Source organism: Chelonia mydas, chromosome 7, assembly GCF_015237465.2.
Source record: "Chelonia mydas isolate rCheMyd1 chromosome 7, rCheMyd1.pri.v2, whole genome shotgun sequence".
Taxonomy (NCBI): Eukaryota; Metazoa; Chordata; order Testudines; family Cheloniidae; genus Chelonia; species Chelonia mydas.
The window spans coordinates 42,300,166-42,321,300 of NC_057853.1; the positions used below are offsets into that span (position 1 = coordinate 42,300,166).

Here is a 21,135-nt window from a genome sequence, read left to right on the forward strand (position 1 = left end):
AGAGATTTGCAGCCATGAGATGTGGTGCACGGCTATGCCCGAGGCCAGGGTCCTAGCCGCCAAGTCCGCCACGTCCAGAGGCTTGTAGGGAGCTTCTGGCCACCTTTTTGCCCTCCTCTACTAAAGCCCCAAATTTCTCTCTGGACTCCTGTGGAACCAACTCTTTGAATTTTTCCATCGAGTGCCACGAATTATAATCATATCCGCTCAGGAGTGCCTGCTGGTTGGCCACCCTGAGCTGCAAGCCTCCGGCCGAGTATACCTTGAGCCCAAACAAGTCTAGGCATCTAGCATCCTTTGATTTAGGTGCCAGGGCCTGCTGACCGTGCTGTTCTTTCTCGTTGACCAAAGCCACGACAAGGGAGCACGGTTGGGGGTGCGTATAGAGGTACTCGTATTCCTTTGAGGGGACAAAGTACTTCCTTTCCACCCCCTTGCCGTAGGTGGAATAGAGACTGGCAACTGCCAGATTGTCTTGGCATTGGCCTGTGTAGTTCGTATGACTGGGAGGGCCACTCTGGACAGTGCCTCCGCCAACAGAGTGTCAACCACTGGGTCCTCTACCTCCACCACCTCCTCTACCTGGAGGTTCATATTGCGTGTCACCCTTAGGGGCAGTTCCTGGTGGGCGTGGAGGTCCACAGGAAGAGGGGCCCAAAACTGTAGTCCCTGACACTGCCTCATCAGGCAAGGACAAGGAAGATAACTCTGAGACTAAGGGATCCCGGGTGAGGTCCTCTTGTGAAGGAACTTGTTGCCCAAGGTCCACCATGCTAGGGGCATTGGCCTGTATTGGCGCTGGAGCAGTCACCTCAGAACCCTCCAGGGATGGGGGATTCACAGTGGCCTCCAGTACTCGGGGCTCCGAAGGGGTGGAACGGGAAGCCCCCGAAGGAACCCCTTGGACCTGATGGTATGCCTAGGGGGTCCAAAAAGACCACTGTGGAGGTCCTTGGCCCAAGTCCTGGCCTTCGTCCAGCCACTGGCCTGCACCTTCCTCACCCTGGTCCTGGGCGTGGTGGCCACCTTGTGAGCGTGATGACGTGGAGGCAGTGCGAGACAGCCAAGGCGATGCCATACGTGTTGGCGCAGAGTCCCCCAGTGCTGTACGGTGCCGTGGTGCCGGGGACCGGTGGCGTGATGCAGAACAGTACCGAGATGTCGATCGGTGCCTGTGGTCATATCAATACTAGGAGCCTGATCTGGATCTCAATGGCGACCTCTGGCGAGATCGGTGCCGGGATTGGCTCCGGGTCGAGTGCGGCTCTGACTGGTACCGGGAGCGGTGCCAGGAGTCCGATCGGTACCAGCCGTACTGCGATTCAGATCTCCGCAAGCCGGAGTGGCATGGAGAGTATGATTGGCGCTGAGGAGATCGGTGCCGGGACTGCGAGCGACACCGTGAAAGCTGCCGGGACCAAGATTGGGACCAGGACCAGTGCCGTCCTGCTTCACTTGGCAATGGTGGTTGCATGAGGGATGGTCTTCCCTTTGATGGCACCGCCCGCACCGGAGGTGTCACTGGCTGCAGGGGAGTTGGCTCTGTGAGCGTGATCAAGTCCTGCGCTGTCAAAAAGGTCTTCGGTGTGGAGGGCAGCCTCAGCTCGACCACGGTGTGCACCAGGGAGCTTACATGCACCGGACTCAATGGCCCTTGTGGCGCTGGAGTTGACGGTGCAGGAGCCATTACTTGTCCTGTGCACTCCAGCAATGGACGTGGCTCCAACTGTGGTGTGGGAAGTGTTGGTGGCTGACGAACCAACAAACAAAAAACAGTCGGCACCTGCTTGGGCTGCTTCTTCTTTGGGCCCGGAGATAGGGAGCGGCGCTGTGATGGTGGAGGTGCCGGGGGGACCTGGCGCCGTGAGTCTTTATTAGAGTCTGAACGCGGTGCCGGACCAGTCGGTGCCACAGGGGCACTCCGCACCGAAGACGACGCCGAGTCCTGGTGCGCGGAGGAAGGGATCGGGCTAAGTACCGCCTCCATAAGGAGCTGCTTCAGTCTAAAGTCCCGCTCCTTTTTGGTCCTCGGCTTGAAGGCTTTGCAAATGCGGCACTTGTCTGCTTGGGGGGAGTCCCCCAGACACCTTAAGCAAGAGTCGTGGGGGGTCTCCCGTTGGCATCGGCTTCAAGCAAGCCAAGCAGGTTTTGAAGCCTGGAGACCCAGGCATGGGCCCCGGTACCAGGACAGGGGACAGGGGAGAAGACCCTGTTCCACCCCACTAAGTAAACTATCTAACTATACTAAGTAACTATTAACAACTACTAACAACTATTAACAACTAATCACAAACTATTAACAGGTACTAAAGTGAATGCTAGGGATAGTGAAGATTAGCTACGCTGCGCTCCACAGTTCCAACGACTGTTACGGGCGGTAAGAAGGAACTGAGGGGGCGCTGGGTCGGCTGGGGCATATATCTGGCGCCATGAAGATGCCACTCCAGGGGGCGCCTCACCTGAGCCAACGAGTGGAATCTTCCGACGATCGTGAACGTGGCATGCACACACCTAACTGGAATCGATATGAGCAAGCACTCGAAGAAGAACCTCCAGTTATGGCAATTCCACAACCTCACTAAGTAACCTGTTCCAGTGCTTAAACTATCCTTAGTGTTAGAAAGTTTTTCCTAATATCTAATCTAAATCCTGCCGCAAAGTAAGCGGACTACTTCTGGTCCTACCTTTGGTGGAGAAAAAGAACTGATCATCATCCTCTTTATAACAACCTTTCACATATTTGAAGACAGTTTCATCGATTAAACATGCCCAGTTCTATCAACCTTTCCCCACAGGTCAGCTTTTCTAAACCTTTCATCATTTTGGTTGATCTCCTCTGGACTCACTCCAATTTGTGAACTTTTTTCTTAAACTGTAGTGCCCAAAACTGGAAACACTACTACAGCTGAGGCCTCACCAGTGCTGAATAGAGCTGAACAATTATCTCCTGTGTCTTGTTAACACATCCCAGAGTGACATTTGCCTTTTTTGAAAAAGCATCACGCTATCAACTCATATTCGAATTGTGATTCCCCTACGGCCCCCAGGTCCTTTGCTGCAGTTCTGCTGCCTAGCCAATTAGTAACAGGGGGTAGCCATGTTAGTCTGTATCCACAAAAACAACAAAGAGTATGGTGGCACCTTAAAGACTAACAGATTTATTTGGGCATAAGCTTTCGTGCGTAAAAAACCACTTCTTCAGCCAGTTAGTCCTCATTTTGTATTTTTCCTTCCTAAGTGCAGTGTTGTGCACTTCTCTTTACTGAATTTCATCTTGTTGATTTCAGACCAATTCTCCAATTTATTAAGATAATTTCAAATTCTAATCTTGTCCTCCAAAGTGCTTACAACCACTCCCAGCTTGGTGTCATCTGCAAATTTTATAAGCATGCACGCTACTCCGTCATCCATTAATGAAAATAATGACTAGTATCAGACCCAAGACAGACCCCTGCAGGACCCACTTGATATGTCCTCCCAGTTTAACAGTGGCCATTGATAACTACTCTGAGTATGTTTTTTCAACCACTTGTGCATCCACTTTATAATAATTTAATTGAGACCATATTTCATAGAATCTTAGAAATGAAGGGCTGGAAGAGACCTTGATAAATCATCAAGTCCAGCCCCCTAAGCTGTGGCAGGACCAAGTAATCTAGACCAGTAGTTCTCAGACTTTTGTATTGGTGACCCCTTTCACATAGGAAGCCTCTGAGTGAGACCCCCCCATAAATTAAAATCACGTTTTAATATATTTAACACCATTATAAATGCTGGAGGCAAAGCAGGGTTTGAGGTGGAGACTGATAGCTCGTGACCCCCTATGTAATAACCTCCCGACCCCCAGTTTGAGAACCGCTGAGCTAGATCATCCCTGACAGGTGTTTGTCCAACTTGTTTTTAAACATTTCCAATGATGGGGTCTCCATGACCTTCCTTGGAAGCTTCTTCCAGATCTTAACTATCCTTATAGTTAGAAAGTTGACATAGTTTCCCTAGTTTGCTTATGATAATGTCACATGGGACTGGGCCAAATGCCTTACTAAAGTCCAGATATAGCACGTATACTGCTTCCCCTGCCCCACATCCACCAGGCTGTTACCCTGTAAAAGAAGGAAATTACATTGGTCTGGTATGATCTGTTCTTACAAATCCATGTTGGCTATCAATTAGCACCTTATTATGCTCTATGTTAAACACTGTTCATTTATTATAGAATTATAGAAATGTAGAACTGGAAGGGACCTCAAGAGGTCTTCTAGTCCAGTCTCCTGCACTCAAGGGAGGACTAAATATTATCTAGATCTCCGCAACAGGTGTTTGTCTAACCTGTTCTTAAAAACCCCTAATGATGGAGATTCCACAACCTCCCTAGGTAATTTATTCCAGTGCTTAACTAACCTGACAGTTAGGAAGTTTTTCCTAATGTCCAACCTAAGCCTCTCTTGCTGCTATTTAAGCCCATTGCTTCTTGTCCTATTCTCAGAGGTTAACAAGAACAATTTTTCTCCCTCCTCCTTGTAGCAACCTTTTGTGTTCTTGAAAACTGTTATCGTATCTCCCCTCCCCGACTTCTCTTCTCCTGACTAAACTAACCAATTTTTTCAGTCTTTCCTCAAAGGTCATGTTTTCTAGACCTTTAATCATTTATATTGCTCTCCTCTGGCCCTTCTCCAATTTGACCACATCCTTCCTGAAATGTGGTGCCCTGAACTAGACCTTGAGGACTTATCAGCACGGAGTAGAGTGGAAATGTAGGAATCTAGTGAATTATCACTACAGTATAAAAACAACAAGGAGTCTGATGGCACCTTAAAGACAAACAGATTTATTTGGGCATAAGCTTTCAGGTGCCACCGGACTCCTTGTTGTTTTTGTGGGTACAGACTAATATGGCTACCCCCTGATACACTACAGTATGATAACTGAATTCAGGCAGTTTCAGCCCCTTAACATTTTGCCTCCATTTATAGCTGACATTTAAATCCATCACATAAATACTTCACATTACAGTGAAAGGATTTGGTTTTGACGGCAGGGGATGAGTAAATTTGACAAAACCTGGATTTTTCAAGTTAACATAAGAAAAAAAATGGACATCATATTTTGGGTTAATGCTAACCTCAGGAATGTCCCATTAGTAATATAGGGCAAGCTTGGGGCAGGCCCTTGCACAGGTGATGGAAGGGTAGGGGGAATACATATGGAGCTTCACTCGCACCTTGTGAACACTCCTTGTGAAATTCTGTCACAAATGCAACCTCTACCAGAATAGCTGGTCATTAGGGGCTAAGACCCACCAATAACGATAAAACTGTGTAGTGTGGCTGATGTACAGCAGTACTATCTGCTACCACTGGAGGCTCCTGAAGGAGCTGAAGCTGTAATTCGTTTGACTGCCACCAAGGGAGTTTTGCCTCTACAATACAGACTTCAGGCAGCAGAGGAAGTACATCAGTTAAGTTTGGCGAACATCAAATAATTGTCTTTGTAATCCTTCCCAAAATCTTCAGGCCAGCCTCATGCACCATAATGCAATACTGCTAACCCCAAGCATCCAAAATTTGAGTCAGGCTCCAAAAAATCATGAGATTGGCTTCCAAATCAGTAGATGATTTAAAATAATAAATGTTGAGTTCTTTCTCTTTGCTTTCTGGTTTTCTCTCTTTAGGTTACACTCAGGTCACATTTTCTAACTTTCTTCTACAGCCAGGAGGGCTAGGAAACTTTACTTTTTTTAAAATGAAAGCTGAAATTTTCATGACTCCAGGAGCTGGAGCTTTAAAGAAAATCACCAAATGTCATGAGACTTACAAAAAAAGTCACGAGAGCTGGCAAAATTGGTACTGCGATCACAGTTAGCAGGCATCTGTTGTCATGGATTTGTGTGTGTGTGTGTGTGTTTGTGCACGCGTGCCCATGCACACAGAAGTGTGTGTGTGTGTGTGTGTGTGTATATAGGGGGTATTTCTCAGACTCACCCAGAAATGCTGGGGATTTGAGACTGAACTTACTATCTGTGTGACTGCAATATTGTCAATTTTAACCACTGGCCATGTGCTTCAGACCTATGTGGTAAGAGTCACTGATGACTGAAGGATGCAGCTCTCAATTTTTAATTCCAGTAACATGAATGTTGCTCTCTCTGGTGAATTCACACATTATTTTTAGGTAGGGGGGTTGGGATTTCTGCTTAAAAGTTGCCTGTTATTCAGCTCTTTCTCTGAAGGTTGCAAAAACCTTCACAGAACCCGAAAACAAACATATAACTATAGTAGTGCTTCTTAACCAGTCAATTTTTAGAATGAACGCTTGCAGCACTCCATTCTCATACTGAATTTGGGTATTAGCTTCTTCAATATTTATTTGAAGTACCACCTATTGGCAAGTTTACTACAATACTTACTGCCTTGAGTGTCAATAGCTCGAACGAAGTCCTTTGCTTTCTTCAGATTCTCAGCAGTGGCTTTGACTAATCTGTCTTTCCAAATGTGTACATCGGAACCAAACAGTATGAAATTAAAGTGGTCATCTTCCCTAATATCCTCTAATATTTTAAGAAGTGCTTCCCTTGTCTATAAGTAAATAAACACAAGTTTAAATGAATGAAACTCCTGTGGGTTACACAAATAACAAATAAATAACAATAACAATGAAATGAATAACAAATGAATAACAAAAGAAACCCTACAGCTTTCACATGAATTGTTTCTGAGGATTTTTCACTGAACATTCATGTAGTGAAAAACTCCGGGCCTGATTCTGTCTCAGTTGTGCCACTGTCAATTAGGACAGGTTTCAGAGTAGCAGCCGTGTTAGTCTGTATCCGCAAAAAGAAAAGGAGGACTTGTGGCACCTTAGAGACTAACCAATTTATTTGAGCATAAGCTTTCATGAGCTACAGCTCACTTCATCGGATGCATTCAGTGGAAAATACAGTGGGGAGATTTATATACACAGAGAACATGAAACAATGGGTGTTACCATAATACACACTGTAAGGAGAGTAGATCAGGTAAGGTGAGCTATTACCAGCAGGAGAGCGGGGAGGGGGAGGTGGGGAGAAAAACCTTTTGTAGTAATAATCAAGGTGGGCCATTTCCAGCGGTTGACAAGAATGTCTGAGGAACAGCGGGGGGGGAATAAACATGGGGAAATAGTTTTACTTTGTGTAATGACCCATCCACTCCCAGTCTTTATTCAAGCCTAAGTTAACTGTATCCAGGTTGCAAATTAATTCCAATTCAGCAGTCTCTCGTTGGAGTCTGTTTTTGAAGTTTTTTTGTTGAAGAATTGCCCCATACTGAATTGCCCTCCCCCCCCCCTGCTGTTCCTCAGACATTCTTGTCAACCGCTGGAAATGACCCACCTTGATTATTACTACAAAAGGTTTTTCTCCCCCCCCCCGCTCTCCTGCTGGTAATAGCTCACCTTACCTGATCACTCTCCTTACAGTGTGTATGGTAACACCCATTGTTTCATGTTCTCTGTGTATATAAATCTCCCCACCGTATTTTCCACTGAATGCATTCGATGAAGTGAGCTGTAGCTCACGAAAGCTTATGCTCAAATAAATTTGTTAGTCTCTAAGGTGCCACAAGTCCTCCTTTTCTTTTTGTCAATTAGGAATAATTCCAGTGAAGTCAATGAGTTACACCAACATAACATCTGTGTAGATGAGATGAAAATCAGGCCCTATGATAGAATCACTTGAACAATCATCACCTATGCTGAGCGGGAGAGGTTAGTTCTAAGCAATAGTAGCATTTGTGTAGGGGAGGAGATCTTAAGCACCAAAGCCTGGGTCTTGATATGAAGCAGCAGAAACAGAAATTCTGAGCATCAGAATGGAGTGGGGAGTTCTAATAGTAAGGTGCTTCCCATCACCCAGAGCTGGAAGAGGGTACAAATGATATAGCAAAGGGAAACAATAGACAATATTATACATGTGTTTTAACTTACAGGATACCCAGAGCATGGGGAGGCCTTTTATAGATATTTTGGTTTAGAATTTTGAAGATATAAAAATATAGCTTGAAAACATCCATGATTATAGTTTTGGCATAGGCTGAGTCTTTGAACACCTGCTCATGATAAGAAGTGTCTAGTACCTCCACTAGGTACTAGGCTTCCTAGAACCTTGCACACCAGGACTTGCTTTGTAGTAAATGTAATCAATTACCTGTTGTATTCCTATTCCAGACATTGAGCCACTAATATCTATTACAAAAACCACATTTTTGGGGAAATTTGGAAGATTTGTTGGTGCAAAAAAGTGTACAAAGTATCCATTGACAATCTGAAAAATAGAAAAGATGTGTAAAAAGATGTGACTTGAATTTACTAAGCATGCCCAGTTGAAATTTTAAAGTATTGAATTTACCTGTAAATCACCTGGACTGTCTCTCTTCACATCATACTTTATTGTAAAATCTCCATCCAACAGTGATGTTGAACAATTTGCACAGGTTCGCTGTTGATCAATGGTTGGCTTGAAAGACACATGGCCCTGAAAGCAGACGCCCTCATTAGACTCCAACTTTAATAAATGAATGTAAAATACAAAACATGAGAAGGTTTGTGTTTTAGACAAATGTATGTATAGAAATGTGAAAGTCCATAGGATAAAACAAGGTTTTATAAAACAGATGCCATTTTAAATAAGTTATATATACCCACGTCAGTATTTAATTATTCTGAGCAACTGAGTTTGTACAAGGTAATAAAAATGTATTAATAATAAATTATTATTATAAAGCCCTCTCCTCAGCAACTGTTAAAGAGATGAAAATATTAACTACATCATCATACAAATATACAAAACCAATTATTCTAAAAAGTTCTCCTGCAAAGGAGATGATTTTAGATGTTGTTTGAAAGTGGGGAAGTAGGATGCAAGGTGTCTGCTTATGGAGAGCAAGTTCTACCCACATGGGCACAACAGCAAAAGGTGCAGTCACCTGCCTATCTAAGAACCACCCCTTTGTCTGTGCACTGCCTTGCACAAAGGGACCCTGGCCTAAAGTACTACTGTAATATGTATAACAAATTGTAGGGGGGAGGCTGCCCCACTCCTGGAGAACAGGGGTTAAAAACAGCCAAGCTAGGCTGATTGGGGAAGCAGCCACAGCTGTGGCTAGCTCAGTTAGGGCCCAGCTGGTCCTGATAAGAGGGCTGGGGGCCAGGAGCTGGAGGAGTCTCACTCTAGTCCTGGAGTAGGAAGGGCTAGCTGCCTGGTAGCAGGGTACCTGAAGCAGAGTAGTGTTGGGGAATAGGACAAAGGGAGCTGAGGAGCTCCAGCCTGGTAAACCTCCAGGCTACAGGCCTTGGTGAAGGCCTACAAGGGTACTGGGGCTACAGAGGTGCAGCCTGGGAGTAGGAAGAGGCAGCTGGTCCTAACCCCTTGCCAATGATGAGTGGCCATTACAGACTGCAGTCTGCCCTAATGAGCAGGGGCTAGATGATGACTGGCGGTAGCCACTGAGGCAAGGTGGGTTTAGAGGGTTGGGGGTTCCCCTGGGAGGGGAGACCCAGAGCATGGGGGTACTCCTGGGGCAGAACCCTGAGGTAAAGGTCACCAGGGTCCAGGAGGGACACGGGGCCTGAGGCAGGTGAGACACCTGCCAGTAGGAGGCACTCCATATGCTGAAGAGCTAATTCCCAAGACAACCAGCAGGAGGCGCTGTGCCAATGAGTCTTCGCTTTGCTACACAAATAATAACAACAAGTAGATGTCAGAGCAGAAATACCCATAGGTTCAGGCTCAATTTCAGGGCCTCGAACTAAAACCCTGTTTCCTCACACTTAATGCTTTAAAAAGCAATAGGGTCAACTTAAAGTCAATCTCCTGAATTCTTCCTTATGCTGTGGTCCCTTTACATCACCTTCAGTGGCATAAAAGGGCTGTAGTTGGCCCCTAAAGAATACCCCGCAATGCCAGAGAGAAAAGGGACCCACCCTGCCTTTGGTTCATGTAGAGCATGTGTAATTCCTGTAGGTCAGCTCCTTTCCTGGCCCCTGTTGAGGGGTTTTATTAGGAGGAAGGGAGAGAAAAGGCATGGCCAGAGCACCTGGATACTCTGTGCTAGGTAATAATCCATAGAAGGCTGTTATAAGACGGCATGATTTAGAGCAGCCCTGGGAGGAGAGGCCTTATAGAAATTAGAGATGGAAAAGAGCTGTATTATCCCATCCATCCCCACTACTGGCCAGTATAGTACATTTACGTTTGCATTAACCCAGTATATTGTGCTGACGTATTATTTCATAGTGATCTGACTTTGTTAGAATTCAGAGAAAATATAACTAATTCATTGTCTACTAAGGTTATTATCTATTGTACCTTTTTTCCTGAGAAAGATTTTTTAATAACTTGTGACAGGTCATTAGTGATGAATGATCCTTGTGCTTCCAGCTCACTGATACCTTGGGGTTCAAAGATGTTTGCCTGGATCTGAAACGGTCATTGAAAATACACTGTCATAGATAAACCCACAACTGTAACAACTTAAATGGAGGACAATGAGAAACTCTATATGCAGAATAGGGAATTTCTTGGTAAAGGGAAAATCTGCCTTTATAATGCAAAACAGCATTCATGTTTGAATCAGAAATCCTCAGGTAGTTAGATGTGACTTACCTATCTTCCATCTGGAGACTTAAAAAAGAAACACAACTGCAAGTTACTATTTTACTAACTGCTTGCAAGGATTTGGGTCAGATGTTGAAGAACCACACATTTCCTTGGAAAATACCATACTGCCAGTACCATGAGGCCATATCTGGTTATCATTTGTTTATGCTGCAATATGGTTTTGGTCTTGTGCAAAGTGCTGCATATAATGATTTAAGCATGTTTTGATGACCAGTTTCAGAGTATATATTTTTAAAGCATCTCCTGGGCTCACATGAGAGAAAACTATTGAACTACAGGTAGATTTTAACAGGGCGGATATGGAGAGTGTTCAAATAACCTCTGGCACAAAAGAGACCTTGGTTTGAATCCTAGGGTATGGTTTGTGTGTGTCTGTGAACTCAAGCAGCGTTGTTTGGCATCAGTCTGATAAAGGCTTGGGCTTTTCTATTAAGGCATTTGTGAGAGGAGTGTCTCACGTTCATCCTGTCCTCAGTTGTGTTGATGAGTTTCCCGCTCTCCAATCTATTTTTTGTAGGGCTTATTCCTTGTCTCAACTAACGAAGCTTATGTATGCAAACCAGTAATAAAATACATTGTTTGAGGCTTTCAACCTGGTTCATAATCACTATTGCCCACAAGATATTGGTTGGGGGGCCTTCCCCTCAATAGTGAACTGCTGTGGATAAACACAGTATCCCGCTTCATCTGTTATGCATAGATTCCAAAAGATGCACGAGCTTTCAATATATCTTGAGTTTCTGTAACTACAGAATGTAGCTACTGCAAGGTACAATTTAACTCACAATGCCATTTACCTCAAAGTGATTGACGAGCTGCTTTGGTTTTACTTTAATGAGCATCTCATATTTTCCAAAGTTTCTCTTCAGCAATTCCTCATAGGTGAGCTCAAAAGTGACTTTGCTGGCTGCTGCAATGTTGACTGAAACAGTGAACTTTTCAGTTTTTCTCCCAGAAGCCCTAGAAATGTTAAACTAATTACAAATAAGAAAAAAGGCTGCTTGTCCCTTCTCTCCTATTGTGCACCTGCTCAAGAGCCAGGCATAGTCTAGCCCACAAAAATGAATATAAGAGAGATGAGATTTCTGGGTCTCATTCTTTATCACTGACTCATACTGAGAAGTGTTTACACAGGTAGCTGAGTGGGACTAATCACATGAGTATGTACTTTGCATAATTAAATCTTTCACAATTAGGGATATCCCCTGACCAATCAGAAGTCATGTCTCTATTACATTATAACCAACATCCTTTTTTCATATAAAGTATGAACTTTTAACAGAGGCTATAAAATACATTCCTAATTTCATTTTTAGCTATAGGATGCTGGAATATGGAAATGAAAGGTTTAAGCCCACTGTAAATCAGCATTCTTACCTGACGAGACCCGCAGTCTGTCCCCGTGAAACAGCCTTCTCATATTGCTTTTTTGCAACTTCCTTTTCTTTTATATTCCCAGGATAGGTAACACCATCAATTGTCCTACAGATGGAAAAAGTATCTAATTTAGTGAATGATTTGTATTGACACATGAAAATATTATGGGTTATTCTCTGTTCATCATCTTGTTTGCTAACAAGCAGTTTTTAGACTTGATCTTGCCAAGTGCTGAGCACTTCCTGTGAGGTGATGAACACCTTCAATTTCCAGTTACTGCAGCTGGAGTTAAGAGTTCTACACCTTACTAGATCAAGACCGATTCCTCCTCTGAAAATAAATAAATGAGCCCAATATTGGGCTGATGGTAACAACTATTCAAATCTTTGGCAAACTCCTATACCATGGCATGGTGAATATCATGTTTTGAACAATGACACCAGATGACATATTGTAACTAAAGACAAGAAGGTGTGATATTTTCCTCCATTTTCTGGCCTTCATCTGCTTTCAGCTACTATGTTCAAATATTGCTTCTACAATAATGGGATAAATGAAGTTATAATGTCATGATGGGAAAACTGTAGGCAATGGAACATCTTTCTCTAGAGATCCTAGGTTTGAACAAGTGTTATTTCTGGAAATTTCCTTTATGCCCCTGCAGAAGGGTAGAAAAAAATTGCAAATTAGTGTTCTTATCCACAGATGAACAACTGTCTGAAGGTCCAACAAATACCCTGCATCTGTACTTGCATCATTAACTTTGTCCATGTAACATTTAAAAATCAGCCTAATAGTAAAGTAAAAATAAAGATCTCAGTTCAGATTCTTAATGCTGCTAGTCTATATTTCTCTGTATTAAACCCATACAGTCTTAGTCCATGCTAGAAATAGAAGTTCTTCTCACATGCTGAAATTGGTAATGAAGGCTGTCTTAGGCAGATCAACATCAAAAAACACTTCCCTAGACACATTGGCACGATTGACTGCTCGGCTAGTGATGACACTGTGGGCAAATCGGGAAGTCACTTTGCTGTCAATTTTCATGCTGTAGATTTCTATGCCATTGACAATCTGGAGAATAAAATGGCAAAATAACCACCAGTTACATTTGAGCACTGTGTAAATCAGTAATAATTCAATAAAACAGAAATAATCATAGTAGGAGTCCTAGCATTTCACTGCATAACAGAAAAGAACAAGTTCTGTATTTGTTCAGGACCACTACGGTACAATGAAGTTTGCTTGGATGTTTTTAATATTGTCCATAATCAAGCTACTATGTGAAAATAATTATTCTACTAACAGTAACTATAACCTCAGTAGCAAAATGCTATCTCTAGAGTTGAGTTGGCACTGCTACTATAAGCTCCTACCTTCAGGTATTTATAACATTTTGAAATTTTCTTTTACTGCATCCATAACTCCTGTGCATGCTCAGTATTGGGTGGACACAACAATACAGTATACCTCTGGCTTATGATACCAATGATTGCTGTAACGAGCAGCTGAATGGCTGGCTTGTGCAGCACACACCTAGAAGGTGCCTTTGTATAAAAGTGCCACAGATAGAATATCAAGGAGGATAACCTGAAATGAAATTGAGCTGAAGGGAAAAATTCACTCCCTAAATAGAGATCCCTCACAAGGCCTGTGGACCACTTAAAACAGGAGCTATTTCCTCTACAAGTTGGAAAGGAAGTAATGGGGGAGGAAGATTGTTACTGTATTTCTTTCAAATACTTGGGAGATGCTCAGTTACTATGGTGATGGGGCTATATAAGTACATAGCTAAATAGATAGATACAACTATTTAGGTAACTCTTCAGCAACAACATGTACCTTTTGCACAAGAATAATATTTAGAAGTGCCCCAGGATTCTTATGGTTGGGGATGAGAGGAGATAGATGACTGCAGCCTGGCTGATTCACTAAGTATTTAGATTTGTGCTTAAGTGGGATGGACTACTGAATTGGGGTCTAAATGCCAACGGACATCAGCCTTAAAGCCACTTGCCTTCCTTGAAGGAAATACTTAAAAAGAAGATAAAATGTTTCTGTTAGAGGCATAGAGACAATGCCAAACAGTTTTGTTGTTTGAAATACAAAATGGGATTAGCTATTATTTGTTTGTTCTCTTTTTACTGCACAGAGCCTGACTGACTCTGAGTTTGGGATATTACTGTATATTATGATTACCTAAACCAAAAACGTCAAACTAGCACGCAACATTTACCGTGTGTACCTAGAAATAACAATTACTCTTGCTGTGCTCATTATAGTGTGACAGAAGTCTTGAAAATAGTAAGAGTATTTTATTAATTGAAATGTGAATCCATCATTGCAGCCTGGATAAAAACAAACCCTCATTTGGTACAATATCCTCTGTTATAAATTAGAAGAGAACTTACCAAGTCATCAGCACTTCGCTTCTGTAAAGAGAAGAAATTGAAAAATTGTCTTATGACTATTGTAAGAATCTGCATACAGATAAACCTACCTAGCATCTAGGTAGCACTTTAGCATCTATATAGCACTTTAGCATCTTCCAAGTCAAATGGGAGTTTTGTGAGAGTAAGCAGTGTAGAGCCAGCCCATAGTTAGTAAATTCAAGGTTGATTCATCCTTGTGTTCTGGTACCATGTGCTAGGTAAGTTATTTCTACGTAAATTATTGGGTGCTGGAGTTAAGTCTGGGTATATATGAGCAGTCAGTGGGAGACAATAGTTTTGCCCAAGAAAAGAATGAGTCATTCAGGATCTGGCCCATTTATTCTGTTTGTAAAGCCCCAAACCCTTCGGTCCTGATTAGCTAATAATGGGTCTCGACAACTGTGGATTTGAAAGTTAAAACTCGAATGTTGCTGGGTTTATGTTTTTGCTCAGGAGACACTGAACAAGGAGCAAAGATGGGGACAGAATGAAAAACAAATACAGATAAATTGAAAGAAAGAGGGGAAAGAGAAATTCTGATAAAAAATTAAATACAATTTAAATGCCACACAGAGGAGACACATGTACTAGCCTGGATTGGTGGTAGTGGTGGATTTTGTTTGTGTAGAGGGTGTCTCTTCAGTCCTTAACGTATAGCATAGACTTCTGTTTGTATGTGCTACCCTCTGCTGCACAAAGCATAAATTACTGAAGAACCTCTAAGTGTCCCAAGATCCATGGGTTGAATCCCTTTTCATTCCACCCGGGGAACAACCTGGTCCCCCTAAAGGCATGATCAAAGAGAAACTCCATGTTTGGGAACTCAGTTTCCTGGCCTTTAGGTAGGTATTTCCCACATGGAGAACAATTTGGCCTTTTGGAATCTCCCTGTGGGAAAGGGGATTTGTGAACTTGAGCTAGTTATGTGAAACCCAAAATATTTAGACATACATGTAGGCATCCTTGAGGCTTACTCGTCCATATATTTGTGCTGCTTCAGGCCACAATTTTCACACCATCTTACAAGTCAGTGGTGCGCAAACTTTTCCAGTCGCGCCCTCCCTTTACCATTCACGGAATTTGTTGTGCGCCCCTCCGTTACTTGTTATCTGAGGTAATCCCTGACCTCTGTGCTGCTGCTGGAAGCAGCGCTGCCTTCAAACCTGGGTGGCCAGATAGCAGTGGCTGCTGGCCAGGGCGTTCGTTATCTGCAGTGCAGGAGGACTGGTGTTTTTTGTGTGTGTGTTTTGTTTTGTTTTTTTAATCCCGCTCCATCCCACCCCGCAGTACTCACTCTATTTTTATCCCACTCCCGCTATTATGGCAGCAGGTCCTGCAGGATCAGTGGGATCCCAGTTTCTTTGTTGTCCCCCCAGCCCAGAGAACCTCTTGTGCCCCACGGGGGGGCATGCCCCCCAGATTGTGCACCACTGTTATAAGTGACAGTATTTCTGCTGGACAGTGGTGGTGGATGAGGTCACTATGAAAGCATGTAAACACAGAGAGGCTTCCAGAAATTAATGTTTGTTTTAAATCGGTATATTTGCTCCCACTGTAGGTAGGCTGTGCAAGTAAGAAAAAAGGCAATTTTACAGGTCAGGGAAGGCCACTATTTCAAAATGAACTCCAGGAAGTTTGATTACAAATTCCTTCTTTCTCTTGGTTCAAAGTCTCATTGGTGACATTCTGTTTTTGGAAAACTGGCTTTTTGTATTTATACACTCTACCTAACATGGAAGCAAATGTACTGAAATTTTAACCAACATATTTCTATTGAAGATATGGATATGCCCCACAGTACCACCCTACAGTCTTTAATTGATTTATCCTCACACACACATCCCTGTGAGGTACGGCAAAGCTATTACCCCCATTTTTCTAATGGAGAACTGAGGGTCAGACACCTAGATTCTCAAAGGTATTTAGTCACCCACCAGTAGGGAACTAGATGCCCAAATACATTTGAGGAGCTGGACCTAAGTGACTTGCCCAAAGTTATAAAGGAAGAAGTTCATGGCAGAACAGAGACTTGAAGACAGGTCTCCCAATTCCTAGGCTCGTGCCCTAACCACTGGAAAATGCTTTTTTTTCCAGCTAGAATCTTATTTCTACCTACTCTGTCTCTCTGGCAACCCAACTACTCTTATGTTCTCAACTGCCACCTCCATGCAAGTGATTCCTATATATACCTCTATTCAATCTCACCTCTCCAGGTGTGACTCAGATGTCTACTTATGAATGCCCAACTGCCATTTCAGACTCAGTCTTTCCAAAATTGAATTTATCTTTCCTACTCATCCCCCTTCTCCGTCTCTCTATCCTTCCTGTCTCATGGCTTCAGTGTCATCTTTGACTCTTCACCCATCTTGCCCATACTTACTCTCAAGTCCTGTCACCTCATTATATCACCAAAATTCACCCTTTTATTATTGTCCTCACTGCTACAACTCTTTCACCTTGATAACTGTAACCTGCCCTTTTCCAGTTCTCCCCTCTCTCCTCTCCACGCTATCCAAAATATTGCTGTTAAAGTCCTCTTCCTTTCTCCTCATTGAACATGTCTCTCACATCTCTCATTCAATAGCTTCATTGCCTCACTGCTTCTGACTATGTCATATTCAAACTCCTTGTCCTCACTCTCCATTTAACCTTGATCCACTTACAGCTGTTTTCATTTCATAGATTTTCAAGGTGGGATCGTTATGATGATCTAGTTTCATCTCCTGCATAACACAGGCCATTTCTTCCTGCTCCTCAATTTGCTTCCTACAGGTCTATTCAACTCTCATTCAAGTATTTCAATTTCCTTCAAATCAACGGAAGGAAAGACCGTTGTAGTTAGTCCCAAATCTCATAAAAAGCACCTTGTCTTACTGCTGCCTTCGTCTCTTTCATGGGATTAGCTTCATGCCTTTGACTGTGCTGCCCACTGTGCCTGAGACAGATAATCTCCTCTTTCTATTAAGAGTGGCTTTTCTTCATCAAATTCCTCCTTCAGCAATTTTTCAGGAATCCTCCCTACCTTCTTGCCTATAATCTCGTCTCTCCTATCCCTGGACTTTTGTCCCATGTTTTATCTATCTTAGAACAAGGAGCAGAGAATGTGTACTACCCTGTGCAACTGTTAAGCATTACATAAATAACTTTTATTACTACTACTTCTAATACAATTCACATAAAAATTTCCCACCATTGCTCTTGTAACTTTCTTCAGTACTTTATCCAAGTGGAAGGTTCTGGCGATAGCCCTCTGAACATACATCAGAGATTACATGCACCCACTCATTGCAAATAATGATTTCAACTTTATAAGTCATGCACTGAGGTACAGACTCCCAGGGAGTGAAAAGTTAGAATTACTCTGAAATGTCAAGTGACTTTGAATTTCCATATAGTGGCGGGGGGGGGGTGAGGAGCTTCAAGACACTTTTAAAATCTGTTCTTTGGTTATATTACAGCCAATTGGGTGACCTGTCTACTAGATTTATACTTGGAGCCATGTGAAAAAATCTACTCCACTGGCAAAGAATTCTTTTTTTCTTTGCTTCTGCCACTTCACTCAAAACCAAAACAGTTATTGCTTTCACTATGAAATGTTTGTCTTCCTGACTAGAGTCACTTACAACCTTCAGCTCTATAGTGTATCCAGTTAAGTAATTTTGATTGTGGATTCATAAGAGAGGGACAATGGTGTTTGTACTTAATTTTACATAATTATACTATTGTTACACATGTAGGCAGGGTCTCAGAGAGATTTCCCCTGACATCTAGTGATGAACTGGGGAAAAAGACGTCAGGCACAGACCATATTTGCACAGACAAACTAGTCTGCCTAGGTATTTACCAGACAGAACTGCTTTGCAAAAGGGGTTCAGTTTTGGCTGGTTTGGGGTTACAGCTCACATTAGTACTGAATGCAGGGGTAATGAAAAGTTATCTTTATTGTATGAGTAAAGGGCAACAGAACTGTACCTAGCCTGTTCTGATCCCCTAAACTGAACCTCACTTGCTAAGCAGAAGGTAGGGATGCTAAATCCCAGTGAAAATGAGAGGGTGTGAGAACAGGTGTTCCTGAGGATATGGACTCTGCCTAAAATCCCTCCCCTCTCTAGTGTTTAAAGACTGAGCTGACTGGATTCAGTTGAGTCCTTGTTTCTGTTCATGATTACAAGAGCTGAAATCACTGATGAGCAAGTCTTGGGGCTAAGCCTTAGAACTGGTGTGGGGACAGTGTTGCAGTGGAAAAATAATTAAGGTGGCAGCAGAGAGGTTCCCCACTATCCAGTGAAATCACTAAGAGCTGGGCTAAGTGATGGTAGTAGAGATAGTGCAGCAGCAAATTACAGTTGCAAGTGATGGCAGAGAAAGCAGCAGCAGCAAGCCAGTTGCAGAAGCAAGCGGCGGCAGCAGCAGAGATATTGCTCAATTGCCGCCCCCCCCCCCTTTACAGGGGTCAGAGGTGAACTCAGGTGAATGCAGCTCTGAACTCTGTGTCTTTGCTGGCCATGGATAACCAAGTGTGAATGGGATGCAGTGGAGGGAAAGGCGAGTGGCATATTAAATGGACATTTGTTCATTAGACTGTCACACCACAAGATGGGAAACTGAGGCGAAGGAGACTGCCCAACGTACTGTGGGGTGCGTGTTTCCTTATGGTTACATGCTTTCATATCATGATTGAGGTGTTTTCCAAAATTAATGCTGGGTTCCCTTTTCCTTTTAAGTTTTCTTTTGTTATACACAGACTCAGTGCTTGTGAGTGGAGAAGTATTGCCTTTTGGGTTGGTGTTTATTTTTCCCAGATATTCAGTTCTATTTTATCTTGTTCAGAGAAACTCCTAGATATTGAACCCAGCCCTTATTGCTTCCGACTCCACCAGGCAAAAGGGTTACATTCACATATCTTTATCATAGTTTCTGTAAGAACTATACATCTCCTCCTCCAAGAAGTTACTAGGCCATGAAAACTGAAATCCCATCACACCTATACGAGATTCCTCCAAAGCTGAGTTGATAAATAAGGTAGTGTAAGGAAGCTTGTACTACTGCTACCCATGCTGTGAATAAGCAGAGGACTTCAATTTCCAAGGCTGTCTATCCAGTAGAAGCTTTGCCATTGACAATTTTACTTTGTGCCCCTAGCCCAGCTGCAGGTGGTGGAGGTGCAAAGGGAGTTTTATGGCACCTCTGATTCTTGGGTTGGTTTGGCCCCCAAGACCACGTTAGAGCAGACCGAGAGCTGCTCTAAATCACACCTGTCTGACTGTGGCCCCAATGGCAGTTGGCGATTACCAGAGGACAGAGCTGCTCCTGTCTCACCCTGTCCCTCTGGCCATACCCCCTACTCCAGGGGGCCAGAAATGGGGTGGGAAGGAACCTCTATGCCACACAGGGATTTCCATTATTTCAATGGAATTATATCCTCATAAAAGTGGCATACCTCAGTGGACAATCAGCTCTACTCTTTACAGGCTTCTGCATGTACCTTACCAGGAATATAGCATAGAGTTGTGGGCATCTTAAATTCAGAAAGGTTTCAGCATTAGAGCAGAAATACAGAGAACAATAACACTTATGTGTCAGGGGCGAATCTAATTTATGAAGGAAGCAGGAAAGAGGTACAACTTTATAATTGTGTTACATAATGACTAAATAATGGAACTTGTATATAGTGTTGTTGTAGCTAGGTTAGTTTCCCAGACCTGAAGAAGAGCTCTGTGTTAGCTTGAAAGCTTGTCTCTCTGACCAACAGAAGTTGGTTCAATAAAAATATTATAATGTCATTTCAAGAGCATTTTCAGTCATACATCTCAAAGTACTCTGAAAAGGTGGATAAACATTATAGACAAGGAAACTAAGGCACAGAATGGTTGAGAATTGCTAAAATATATACAACCAGTCAATGGAAATGAAGTGGTCTAACTCTGCCCTACCCTGAGGCCACAGTGCTACAAAATGGAGCTTACCATAACCATCTACAAGTCACTGAAACATGGAAATACAGAGAAGGAAGAAAAATCGTTTCTTGTGGTTAGGCGTACTGGCACGAAATGGAGCAAAAATATTTAGACTGAATATTATGAAGCATTTTCTTACACTGAGATCTAGTTAAGTATCAAAGAGTGTCCCTTGTGATGTGGTGGAAGCTCTGCCATATTGTCATGAAATTCACTGAAGGGTACAATTATGTCCTGGCACCCAGGTAATGGACATGATCACCAGAATGATATTCTGTGTCTCTGATATCTACTATTCTTTGGTTGGGTTTTGCCCCCAATATTTTGTTTTATTTTACAGGTGCAATAATCAGGTGCTACAGTTATTATCCTACCTCTGTAAAAACAAAAACCTTGAAAACATCTTTTTATATTTGGGTGAGGCATGGAAGGAGAGAAAAACAGAGGAAGGTTGTTATGAGTAGGGAAAGTGATAGTGATTTAAAAACAGAAATACAGAAGTTTCTACAATAGATGACTCAGGAGCATTGTGCAGCCCTACAGATGATCAACTGTCTCAATTACCTCATAAATTCAGCAGATAGGGAAGTGTCCATTTTCATGTTAAGTTCAGCAGCAGAGGGAGTTCTCTCAGCTTAACCTGCATGGTTCATTCAAAAGTATGCAAGGACCCTATCTGCCTGGCATAACAACCATATCCAGCAGAACAGCAGGG

The 21,135-nt window shown here is 42.9% G+C and overlaps 1 protein-coding gene across 1 annotated transcript in view; it reads right to left on the bottom strand.

The window, feature by feature from the left end:
• LOC102947070 (inter-alpha-trypsin inhibitor heavy chain H3) overlaps window positions 1-21,135 on the bottom strand; it is a 42,911-nt gene that overhangs the window by 21,272 nt on the left and 504 nt on the right. The window contains exons 2-9 of the mRNA XM_037904400.2: window positions 14,443-14,463; window positions 12,939-13,105; window positions 12,032-12,136; window positions 11,452-11,614; window positions 10,343-10,453; window positions 8,384-8,509; window positions 8,183-8,299; window positions 6,407-6,575 (exon numbers count right to left, since the gene is read on the bottom strand). Of these exons, the coding sequence (XP_037760328.2) occupies window positions 6,407-6,575; window positions 8,183-8,299; window positions 8,384-8,509; window positions 10,343-10,453; window positions 11,452-11,614; window positions 12,032-12,136; window positions 12,939-13,105; window positions 14,443-14,463 (979 nt within the window). The remainder of the gene's footprint in view (window positions 1-6,406; window positions 6,576-8,182; window positions 8,300-8,383; window positions 8,510-10,342; window positions 10,454-11,451; window positions 11,615-12,031; window positions 12,137-12,938; window positions 13,106-14,442; window positions 14,464-21,135) is intronic.